This window comes from Kryptolebias marmoratus, linkage group LG8 (assembly GCF_001649575.2).
Source record: "Kryptolebias marmoratus isolate JLee-2015 linkage group LG8, ASM164957v2, whole genome shotgun sequence".
NCBI lineage: Eukaryota > Metazoa > Chordata > Actinopteri > Cyprinodontiformes > Rivulidae > Kryptolebias > Kryptolebias marmoratus.
The window spans coordinates 14,192,072-14,204,587 of record NC_051437.1 but is presented as its reverse complement, the minus strand read 5'-3'; the positions used below and the strand labels follow the sequence as shown (position 1 = coordinate 14,204,587).

Below are 12,516 nucleotides of genomic sequence, written 5' to 3'. Positions count from 1 at the left end.
GGGGCCCCGGTGACCCGCGTCCGGGCGAGGGAACACTGTGTCCAATATTTATGTTCATCATAAGGGGTCTTTGGGCTGCACTTCGTCTGCCCCCTCACCTAGGACCTGTCTGCCTTGGGTGACCCTACTAGGGGCATGAAGCCCCTGACAGCATAGCTCCTAGGATCACTGGGACACTCAAACCCCTCCACCACGATAAGGTGGCAGCCCAGGGAGAGGTAAATAAATAAATAAATAATAAAAACATGTAAATAAAAAATTGCAACAATTTCTGGAGATGTTTCCACAGAATGTCCAGCTCACAGCTGACGATGTCAAATAAATGTCTAAAAATGTCCAAACCCTTAAAAAAAACAACCTCTTCTTGCTCCCACGGCTCTTTCTGCTACGTATACAACTTATATATCAAAATGCAAGCATTTCTGTCCTCTTTCGCCCAGTGTGTCTCTTGCTGCTGTAGGATGTATGGTTTTCTCTCAAACCCCTCAGGACATAGAGAGTGCACAACCAGGCTTCCATAGACTTAAATTACAGTATACTTTAGCTCAAAATATTCTCCTCAAAACTGAAAATTAAGGTTGTTTTTTTTAACTTGTCATATCACCTATAATACACTGTAGAATTTTAACAATTCACATGTGTGGTCATCAGAGTTTTACGGTTTAAGAATTGTACATTTCCAGCTTGGTTTTTTTTGTTTGTTTTTTTGCACAGCATGTTTTTGAGGCTCGCCTTTCAGTCCGCACTTCTGCCTGCCTCTGCAGTGCTGGCTGCAGGTGTGTGGTTACCATGGTGACCACAATAAGCCAGCTTTCTTTTCATTTCTTACAGGCAACAGTTCAACATCAAAATGCATAAATTTTGTCTTAGTTAAAATTATTACAAAACGAAAGTTGGTGCCGTTTAAATTTGACTATTTTATTCTTAGATGTAGCCTATTATTTTCTTTAATGTATTCATAATATACTGTCTTCTCTCCGGGCTTTGTTGTTACGCGTTTAGTCCTGTTTACACGGTCGTGTTTTGACCCTCGGGGCCACCGTACTTGCATATAGGCGGCTGCTGTAAACTTGTTTACCGTAAATAACAGGATTTACGAGTCACTTCTCCTAATGAGGAGGACGCTAAAAGTTTTTTTTTTGCCACCCCGCGGGGAACTGGGTGAATTACAGCGGCGGCTCAGAGCCCGGATGGAGCAGCCATTGGGGAAGTGTACGGGGCTTTAACGTAACTGAGGAGCGCTCTCTCTGTGGAATAAAAAAAAAAAAAAAAGAAAAGACTGAGTGAAAGACGGACGAAGACAGATATATCCAAGACCCCACAGGGTGTTACTCGGCGACACTCGTCCTTAGCTTAAGAAACTGAGCTCGGACTTGAAAGCTTTGGGACTCGGTAACCGAGGCGGCTGACTCGAACTGTGGAAGTTGGGATAAAATACTCAGCTGAGCCTGCGCTACAACTGCTAGCCTCGCGCTAAGCGGCACTGTTAGCCACGCAGCTAACTCCAACTGAGCCGTGAACCTGCTTTCAAATCACGGGGGTTCAAATTCGGACACAAGCTCGAGCTCCGTGAGAATCCAGGGGACTTGCTTAATGAATTATGTCTACCACAAGCATTGACCCTCAGGTATGAAGGACGACGTGCCTCGCCAGTAACCCGCTAACGATTTATTGGGCTACGGCTATTCCTCGGAAGTGCTAGCTAGCCACTAGCGCTGGCATGTAGCTAGCAGCGAGTTGGGGTGCATTCCGTGAAATCGGTGAAGGCTTTTCCACGAGCTTTTTCACGGGAGGTGACACCGATTCATCAACGCGTAGCACGTTGTCAAACGCATCTGTTGCAGAAAATGCGCTTTTTGTAATCCGCGTAGCTGGGGAAAAAAATAAATAAATAAAAGGAAACAAACCCTGTGGCTGGATGTGTGAATCTTCAGAGCTAGTTAACGTAAACAGATTTACATGGTGGCTCGGGGCAACTTATTAAGAATTAACTTTTAGCTGGGTGTTTTGCTGCATATGTTGAATGAAATAAGTGCATCTTTTGGGGCAAAACGTAGGGATTTGCTGCGGTTAGATTACTGGCGTTTAAGTAGCCATTGGGCTCTACATTGTGGTGTATATTATATTAAATTACTGCCAATAACACTTAAATCATATTTTTTAGCACAGCCAAGAGATTGAGACATGTTTTTTTTTGTTGCTTTTCTGTTATGTACATTTTTTTTGGCATTGAACGATTATGATCTATTATGATCACTTATTCCCTGTCTGTGTTTGAAATCTGAGAAATTAACTTTATCTTGTTCTCTTTCTCTAATCTGGACGCAGAGATCGAAGGGACAAGCGTCTAAAGGTGAGTGATGAAGCACAGATCTTCGGGTCAGTTTTAGACATGTACCAGCATTACATATTTCCACCCTGACATGTTGTGAAGTTAATATTATAGTATGGTTTAGTTTGGTGCACTGTGAGGAAGATCAAATTAAAGGGCCATTTTTATTTTTTTCTTGGAAAAGGGAAAAGTTTCATTTCAAAAGGACAGCACTCAGATCTGCTGTTTCACCCGAGACTTATTGAACTTTCACTGTCTCTTTTGAAGGAGAGGGGAATTTCACAAATGTGGCTTTACTTTTATGAAGCAGCGTTATGTATTTTTATGCTGCACATCAGGATCGGTCAGCCGCGTGTTCCTTTTTCTTTCAGATATATATATGTGCGTTAACAGATGCACCTGAAGTAATCTGACAGCTTCCCATGGCTGCTGAGATTTGTTGATGTTTGTTCCGAGCTAAATATTGTAGATAAGGAAATGAAGATCGTATGACACTGCTAAAAGTGAAAGTGGTGTGTTACTCTGCCCCTTTTTCTTTTGATTGTGGCTCACTCAAAGGTTTATTTTATTTATTTATTTATGTATTTAGAGTTTTAGTTCCAGGAACAAGTTCTGGTTTACTTTGATTCTAGTTCAAATGCCATACACACACACTCTTTGTCCATTTCTTCCATCAGGTTGTTGTATTCAACTGAATCCTGTCACCAGGGGAATTTTATTGTAGCTGCATTTTACTGAAGCAAACCACAGCTTCTGGTTATTCCAAGGAAAACAAGAACTACTAAGATTGAGAGCCACCTATTCTGCTTGCACACACTGAGTTTTTCTAACCAGAATATCCTCATTTGGATGATGTTTTCATCTTGTCGTTGCCCAAGTTACAGAAAAAGATTTCTTATCATCTCTGATCTTGTAGATGTAGGAGGAGGTCTCGTGACGGGCGGCTTTTGAGTCATTCCTCACAGTCAGAAATGTTTAGCATTGCTTACCAGATCCACCTTTTTTGATTTTTTTTGCATGTTTTTAGAAAAGCGTTTGCTAAAATATTGGACAGAGCTAATAAACAAATTTTTGAGTTACTAGCGGTGTACTAGGTTATAATTTTGGATCAGTGTGTATTCTTATACGTGTACAGAGTACAAATACTAAAGTTTAATTTAAGTGGTTATTTTATGTGCTAAGTGTATTATTAGAAACAAGGGGGCTACTTTATATCTAAAACAGTTGTTGCTGTTTTTGAAATATATAATAAAACTTAATGTACTTCAAACCTAAATGTACTTTTCTATCTTTTAGTGCAAAATGGTTCACTGCATCAGAAGGAGACTGTCCATGACAATGACTTTGAGCCATACCTCACTGGTCAATCAACTCAGGTAAGGTGTACTCAACTTACCTGTCATTTTTGTAATCATTTTTTGAAATCAAATATCACAGTATGACAAATGTGTCCACAGTTACCTTTTTAGTTAACTGTGTTCTACTTTTCCAGCTTCATCTAAAACATTATTTTTATTTAATTAATAGCAAACGAGAAGAGTTTATTTGTCTGAATTACTCTTAAATCAAACATCTAAAGCACCTACTTTTGTTTCCATGTGTTTTCAGAACAACAGCTACCAGTCCATCACCGATCCCTACCTGTCAAGCTACTATGCTCCCTCCATTGGATTTCCGTACCCGCTAAGCGAGGCCCCCTGGTCCACAGGTGGAGACCCGCCTATTCCATACCTCACGCCCTACGGACCTTTGAGTAACGGAGATCACCATTTCATGCCGGACACAGTGTTTGGCCAGCCAGGGGGACTGGGAAGCAGTATCTACCCTCACAGGTTTAACTTTTTTCCTGAAAACCCTGCCTTCTCTGCTTGGGGGACGAGTGGCTCCCAGGGCCAGCAGACTCAAAGTTCAGCCTATGGCGGCAGCTATAGTTATCCTCCCAGCTCCCTGGGGGGCACTCTGGTGCCTGATGGTCAGACGGGCTTTCACAACGACACCCTGAACAAAGCCCCTGGCATGAACAGCCTGGAACAGGGTATGGTTGGCTTGAAGATTGGAGCGGATGTCCCTGGTCAGGGGTCAGGAGTCAAAGCTGTGGGGTCTGTGATTGGCGGATCTGCGGTGGCAGCCACAGGAAATGGCGCCACACCGATTGGAATGCCTCCACCTAAGCCCACCTCTTGGGCAGCCATTGCTAGCAAACCTGCCAAACCACAGCAGCTGAAAGCTAAGGTGAAGCCAGGGATGCCCAATCCAGGGGGAGCTCTTCCCCCACCACCCATCAAACACAACATGAACATTGGGACCTGGGACAAGGGCCCAGTGACTAAGGTAGCTACAGCCCCACTGCAGCAGCAGCAGCCTCTTGGCCTGCCTCATGCCATGCCACCTCAAGGACCCATGCAGCCTCCTCCTCCCCAGTCTTTAGTGCAACCCCAGATGCAACCTATGGCCTTACAGCCCCAGCCCCCTCACCACCACCACCAGCACCATCAGCCACCACCTCAACCCTACCAAAACCACACCCAGCCACCTCAACCCCAGACCCGTTGGGTTGCGCCACGCAACCGGAACCAGGGTTACGGGCAGGGTGGCCCTGGCCAAGACGGAAGTGGTATGATGGGAGTGGTTGGTGTTGGGAACAACGGTCCTCAAACATCCGCTGGTCAGGGGTCTGGTGGAGAGTCCCACCCGGTGCTGGAAAAGCTGCGTGCCTCCCATAGTTACAATCCCAAGGACTTTGACTGGAACCTGAAGAATGGCCGTGTTTTCATCATTAAGAGCTACTCTGAGGATGATATTCATCGCTCCATCAAGTATTCCATCTGGTGCAGCACGGAGCACGGCAACAAGCGGCTGGACTCAGCCTTCCGGGCCATGAACGGGAAAGGTCCGGTGTACCTGCTCTTCAGCGTCAACGGCAGTGGTCATTTCTGCGGCGTGGCAGAAATGCGCTCACCAGTGGACTATGGGACCAGCGCTGGTGTTTGGGCACAGGACAAGTGGAAGGGCAAGTTTGACGTGGACTGGTTGTTTGTTAAGGACGTGCCTAACAGCCAGCTGCGTCACATTCGCCTGGAAAACAATGACAACAAGCCGGTGACCAACTCCCGTGACACGCAGGAGGTTCCTCTGGAGAAGGCCAAACAGGTGCTCAAGATCATCGCCACCTACAAACACACCACCTCGATCTTCGATGACTTCTCCCATTATGAGAAGAGGCAGGAAGAAGAGGAGGAGGTGCGCAAGGTGGGTTTGGTAATCTAGCCGTGTGGCTTCAGATAAATAAGAACAGGGTTTTAATGCTACCGTTTCACTGTTTGCTTGTGTCTGGTTTGGAGAGACTAATGGTTTTTGGTTCTGTTTTGCCTTTATTTGTTTCTTCTGACAGACCTTTGAACCCGCTCAGATACAGAACCGCTCTCGGTTGGATCAGGTAAAGAATCGCCTTTTTTTTTCTCACCCTAATAGCCTTTTGACATTTCAAAGAATCTTTTAACTTTTAGCAACATTTCGTTTGACAGCATTGCTTAAATAGGTGAAAAACAAACCACCTTATCCAGTTTTTGATCCCTGTTTTTAATACCTTGACCTGAATACGTGCAGAAATAAGAATCCTGCACTCCAATGTGGTGACAATTACACACCTAAGGTAATTCTTTTTTTTTTTCTTGTTTTCCCAAACAGGAGCGCCAAAACAGGAATAAACAATAGAAGACTTTTATTCTTGGCTTGATGATTTACACTAGGACTCAATTTAAAGACAGAAGAATACGAAAAAGCAACCAAGCCCTTTTTCTTTTTCCTCTCCCTTTTTTTTAATTTAATCCTGGTAAATTTCCACCATAGTCGAGACTTCTGCTTTTTTTTTTTTCTCCACATCTGCCACCGATTCTTGTGCAGCGATAACAAGCTGATTAAATGTATTACCTAGCAGCCACCACTCTATTTAGTTTTTTTTTTTTTTTTTCAAAAAACATATTTTTCTTCCTGTTCCATCATGTACTCTTCTCTCACCTGACGGGTTTTCTCTCTTGCCCCCCCACTCCTCTTTCAATTGAATCAGGGTTTGACTGCATCGTGAAGAAAAAGGAAACAAAAAAGAAAAATCTGCCACTTTATATTTCAGTACAATCAGGAACACAGATGTGTCATGCACCTATTTGCCATTTGGGGGCAACATTGCCATGCTTGATCTGTTAACTGTGCCAACAGGGTTGGAGGATCCTAAAGGCAACGTCAGACTTGGAACTGGGATAGTAAAACTTCAACGGTTTATCTATTTTTCATTCAAATCAACAAAAATCTCTATTTTCTGGCTTACTACTGACAGTTTTCAGTTCCAAAACCTTTCTTCTGGAGCCTTATTCTTTTTTTTTTTTAATTATAATAATTATTATTATTATCAGTGACTCTTCTAAAGAACTGTTCAAACAGTGACACTGCTGGAGAAATCAGGGATAGTGTGAAGTCACACGGGACTTGAAACATTTCAGAGGAGGAAGCGCTGAAGCTTCTGGGAAAGAAAGGACGGACGCGTCCTCCGCAACCAGAACTCTCGCCATTTAAATCAAATAAATTGTACTGAATCCCGCCTCTCAAACCCATCATACTTGCTTTGTTTTGGTGTTTTTGTCCTGAAAAGGGTCTTTTTGGATGTTTCAGCAGGAGATTCTGCTTATGTACACAACCCAGTCTGAGAGAATTGTCGCGTCCACCATCTTAACCATCTTTATTAGAACTATGTAATGATGTAACAGCTAAGTTGATTGAATTGTTGCTATTATTATTTTATTTTTCACAAACTGGGTAAGGGTTCACATGTTTGTCCATTCACCGTCATTCTGTCTTAATCCTTTCTTCTTGTTTGTTTGTTTGTTTTTTTTCCTTGAATTTGTAATGCTAAGCTTTAACGTAGGAGTCTATATATTCATGGAGAAAGCCTAAAAAAAAATGTATAACCTAAAAATTAATGTAACTGATTTACTATCGAGTAAGAAAAAATAAGAATGAAATATGGTTTCTGTGTGTTTTTTGGTTGTTTTTAACTATAGTTTGTTCTAGCTTTGAAATATTAATTACGATGCAGCAAGTCCTTATATATGAAAAAACAAATTGGAAGTGTTAAAAGAGACGTACGAGCCCATGCATGGCAAGCTAATGCAGCGTCCTCCAGTAGTTTTTTTGCCTTTTTAAGGTCACGGTGCTGTTTAGCAGATTAAAAAACAAATAGCGGGGTGTCCCTGTGTTTGCGCTGCTCATTCGGCAGCTTCAAAGCCCAAATGCAGCGTTTGCGATAAGTAGGCTCTCTCCCCTTAATTACTTTGTGATTGTTACCTCGATATATTGTGGCTTGCAGGGTTACTCTCGACACAGAAAGAAATATTGCTCACAAACAAGGCTGCTTTTTTTTCTCTCTCTTCATTTTAAGAGATCTCGGTTTGTGTAGCGGTGTAAGTTTTGAATCTGATGTAGCCTCCATATAAGCTAGACTCAGTTTTCAGATTCCCCTGGTTTTGAAGGTTTCTGCGAGGAAACGGCAAATTACGTCGTCTTAAAACCAGACTGGATGTTTGTGTTTTCAGCTTCGGCGATGTGTATTCGATCCACTGTTATTGGGTTTATCTTTTCCCCGGTTTAAACGTTTCTCTCCTAACCGTGAAACGGCATACGCAGTCCACTTGGAGGGGGGAGGGAAGGTAAATCTGCGAGGCTGCGTTGTGTTCTTACCTGGCCAGTGAACGCCTTGTAATGACTTCTGTTCAGCATCTTTTTTTTTCTTTTTCTTTTTCCTGCGCTGACCAATAGCTAGGCTGATCCAAGCAATACGGTGGACATGTCCGTACGGAGATGTTCATCCTCAACACAACTACACGTGCTGTAAGAGTCAGAAGGAGGTGAGAAGCTAAAGGATGTCACACTGAGGACTGTGTCGCAGCCACAGTCTTTTTATTAATTTTCTTTTTTTTTTTTTTTTTGTTATATTTTGCCTCAGGAAGCATGAACTGGTTGTGATTATGGTGTAAGGCAAATGTGCACATTGGGTAACAATTGTAAGATGTTTTAAGTCGAGGGTGATGTCGGGTCAGCCTCGAGAGTCAACACTGCTAAAGGATCCATTACACGAAATACTAAACTCTGATTATCTCTAAAAAAAAAAAAAAAAAAAAGGCCACAGCTGTAGTGGACTCACCTTGTTCAAAGGATCTATCTTGGTTTTTCTTTATAGAAGAAATCAAGCCTTAATAAACTGTCAGTTCAAAGATTACTATGTCTTCATCTCGTGACTTTTCTTTGAGTTGGTGAGCATTTTTTTGTAATTATTATTTTCACTCCTGAGAACCTCTTTAAACTGAAATGCATGAAAATTAGTGTTTGCAGTTTGAACCAATCCACTTATCAGAAGAGTCATTTTTGGTAGCTTGAAACTAAATATTTTGTTGGATGAAATGAAAATGTGAAACTTTTTTTACTGTTCAAACCTGGTTAATGTGACACAATGGTGGTTGTGGGAGCTCTCCATGGTGCTGACGTTTTCTTTGGGCCCGACTGCAGTCACAGAAACAGAGTAAAGAGCCCCATAAAGTAAGGGGACTTTCTTGTATTCCAGCACAAATCTGTTTAGCGCCTCTTAAGATTTTTGACGCTCCGGGAGTCACCTTTAGGTGAGCGAGGATGTTCTCTGGCACAAACATGTCTGGAACTGGCTCGAAACGAGTGCGAAGCATAGCCGAGAACTATCATGCAGAAAAATAATGACGACGATGGGTAGAGACTGATTGCAGCTCAGGCTTTATTTTGTCACAGTAAATTACAGAACAGGTAAAACGACAAAAGGGTCAAACAATATTAAAGACAGGATTCATGTTTTACAGATTCAGAGCTCACTGCAGTCAATACCTTTTACATAAATTACTAGCTAAATAAGCTAGAGAGGGTTTTTCGTCATTGTCATAAGGAATCCTCACTATCGGACGAGCCTTCAATCTGTTAATCCCTTTTACCTCCTAGAGTAGCCTGGATAGGTGACATATTCAAATATTGCTTGTTTCTCACTGGGTACTGGTATTCAAACATGGTGACGGGATTTGAAGAACCTCAGTGTCAAGTTAAATGAAAGGTAACACAGTTGAGCTAATCATGTTGAGAAAAATGGAATTTAAAAAAAAAGAAGCTATTTTTGGTAAAGGAGCTGTCTGACGCAGGACAATGCCAGGATTTTTCTTTCTCTGAATATCAAAGAGAGGTTCAGGCAACACGACACATTGTTCCTACATATAGACCGGCCACAACGCATTTCATATCATACCTCCGCCGGTAATCTACAGCTGGAAAGAGTTTCAGCTTCAATAAAAGGTCCAAAAAATAAATAAAATGCATCTTTGAATGTGACGTTGACTTTTGTACGTCGCAATAAATACGTGCCAGGATATAATCCTAAAATAGTCCAGCAAAATATCACCATGTGACTCTTGACACACACACTATCTACCAAGAAAGTCACCCAATAAATCAACCAAATAACCAAAACATTTAGCTTTGTTCCTCTTTTTAGGTCTACGTTAGTAATGGTAATACACACCGGTGCCAGCTAAAACACGATACTCACCCTTTATTCGCTATTTCAGAAAAAGATAAAGCGATGGCCTTAACATATCAGTTCGATTTTTTTCTTTGAAGTAAAAAATTTAGATTTGAGGCAAATTTGCCTTCTGTAGTGGAGGATGGCGGTCCAGGAGTTTCAGGGGTGTAGTGTCAGATAGTCGCCACCAGGTGGCAGTAAATCACGCGTGTTGGCTGCAGCTGGTGTCAGTTTATCCCTCCAAGTGTCTTCAGCTTCTGCTGTGGGCCTGAGCTTTGACATCCACTGAAGATGTGCTGGAATGGAACCATCACACTACTTATAGTTAAGAGTAAAGCGTCCAAAGACGTGGCTCGAAGAGTGACCTTACATTTGGAGGAATATTTAAGAAGGAAATGAGAAGAGAACAAGCTGCCACAAACCTTGGAATTATAGTTTTTTTTTTTTTCACAAGATGGCCAATAGGAACAGGCGTTTGTATTATCAGACGTGCAGTAAATAAATTAAAATGATCTGAATTAAAATATTTTTTTCTTTCGTCTTGTCATTAGGCGTCATTTTCCCGTTTTTAAAATGTTGCAGCTGCCAATAAACAGGTTTTTACATTTTACACTTGGAAAGCGTCTTCGATAAGCTTCACCAAATCCTACAATAAAACCCCCTATTAAAGATGCATAAAATAAAACCAATTATTGACGTGATTCCCACATAGGTTGCTCTTTGTTTTAAGCCTGGAGACTAGATGACCACTTTTGGCGAGAGTCCATTTTTTAATTTATTTTTTCCCCGTCATATTTATGTTACCACACCGGTTTAGAGCCTAACCCTATTTTGCGAAATAGCTCCCATTTCTACGCTTGATTTTCTTTAAAAAAAAATAAAAAATCTAGATTTGGACGAAAAAGTGAGCCAATATTACACTGTAACAGAAAGCTGCGCATTGCGTCCGTCTAGTCCGAGCAACACACACACATACACACATATACACACACACACTCACACACACTGGTGCATCTGTACGCGCAGGCTACTCTTGCTTCCCCCTCAGCACAGACAGACAAACAAACAAAGTGCTGCTGCTTTGATTGGCAGTCAGGGCCTGTTTCTGTGGGATTAAGGGGTCAGCCTCAGCCTGCGGCCTGAGGAAATTTGGAGAGATCAAAAGGGGGAAAAAAAGTGGAGCGCGATGCTGTAGATTCCTCTCTTGGCATTCACCGCGTGCCTTAATTGTATGGACATTAAATCAAGGTCCGCTGTGAACACGCAGAGTGACAACCCTGGAAGAAGTCAAACCCACCTCCAAGCCTCAGCGCCTTCCGCCGAAAAGAGGCTCTCATGTCGGACTGCGCGTCTGCGACTTCTCAACAGCTACGCGTTTCCGGGCGCGCGCGCGCTCTCGGACACGGACACGCACACACACACTCACAAGCGAGCACACGCTCACTCAAGCCGATTTGCATCGCAGTCACGCGCGCAAACACACGTTTAGATTCTCGAATCTCAAAGCCGATTTACAGCAAAGCAGCGGTAACTGCGCCTCTGCGGCTTCCGCGCGAAGAAATATTGATATCACTGCGCCACAGCCTCAACATAATGACACCCCCACCCCCACCCCCCTCTATCATCACCACCACCACCACCATCATCATCATCATCCTCATCACGTTAAAAGAGCCAAATTTAAGCCAAGTCTGCCCTCTGATCCGGTGGCTTGTGCGTCTTTACGCATCCCCGCCGCCGCCTCGCCTGGAAATGACAGCTCGAGCTGCGCAGCCTCTCACCTCGTCCTTTCTCAGAACCGTTCAAATTACAAACAGCAGCCCGATCCCCTCCTCTCCACCACCCCACCCCCACCAAACACACACACACAAAATAAAGCCCCACAAAGACAACAGAAAAAGCAGCAACGATGGCAGAGCGCCACAAGCGCGTGAAGCCGTACATCCCACTGCGCAGAGAGCACTGTATGTTCCACTGAACTTGGCTTGGATGCAGTTCCTGGACTTGTCCACGATCGACGCCCTCGGACAAAACGCGCGATGCCTCCTCTCTCCTCTCATCCAGCTGACACTACAGATGGCTGGATTTTTTTTCTTCTTCTTCTTCTCCTTCTTCCTCTCCTTCCATGATGTCACAGTGGATCTTCAGAAAAGCCAAGTCGCTCTTTCTTCAGGCTGCTTTTTGTTGCATTTTCTTCTGTCTGCGCGAAGAGAGAGAGAGAGAGAGAGAGAGAGAGAGAGAGAGAGAGAGAGAGAGAAACCAGCTTCTGCGTCTTCAATAAAGTCCTTTCTTCACCAAGAGTCTCTCGGTTCCTTTCGGTGTCTTTAATCTGACCCATTTCAAACCAGATCCAGCACTGGATGCTCCCCCCACCACCACCCTCCCCCTCTCCCTCCCTCTCCCTCCCTCTCCCTCCCTCTCTCTCTCTCTTCTCTCCTGCGGGCTGTGTGATCCACTGTCTCCCAGATTAGAGCGCCCCTCTCTTCCCATCCTAGACAATTGCTAGTCTCTGCTGATTGGGCTTCAGCGCAAGAGGATTACATGGGCGCACAATGACGTCATGGCCCCGGGCCCAAGCCTCCCCCCTTCCCCCCTTTCCCAT

General features: G+C 43.4%; 1 protein-coding gene across 1 annotated transcript; it reads left to right on the top strand.

Annotated features, from left to right (window-relative positions):
* Positions 1–1,132: 1,132 nt before the first annotated feature.
* On the top strand, positions 1,133–8,509 carry LOC108235284 (YTH domain-containing family protein 1). The gene is made up of 6 exons (XM_017415204.3): positions 1,133–1,627; positions 2,329–2,353; positions 3,629–3,708; positions 3,941–5,581; positions 5,724–5,768; positions 6,020–8,509. The coding sequence occupies exons 1-6, from the start codon at positions 1,601–1,603 to the stop codon at positions 6,044–6,046; spliced, it is 1,845 nt and encodes a 614-aa protein (XP_017270693.1). The 5' UTR covers positions 1,133–1,600; the 3' UTR covers positions 6,047–8,509.
* Positions 8,510–12,516: the final 4,007 nt, after the last annotated feature.

Excerpts from the sequence above, each read along its gene's own strand:
- LOC108235284 (XM_017415204.3), top strand. The coding sequence starts at position 1,601 with ATGTCTACCACAAGCATTGACCCTCAG. Across the intron at positions 1,628-2,328 it reads CCACAAGCATTGACCCTCAG|AGATCGAAGGGACAAGCGTC; the intron begins GTATGAAGGACG and ends ATCTGGACGCAG. Across the intron at positions 2,354-3,628 it reads GAAGGGACAAGCGTCTAAAG|TGCAAAATGGTTCACTGCAT; the intron begins GTGAGTGATGAA and ends TCTATCTTTTAG.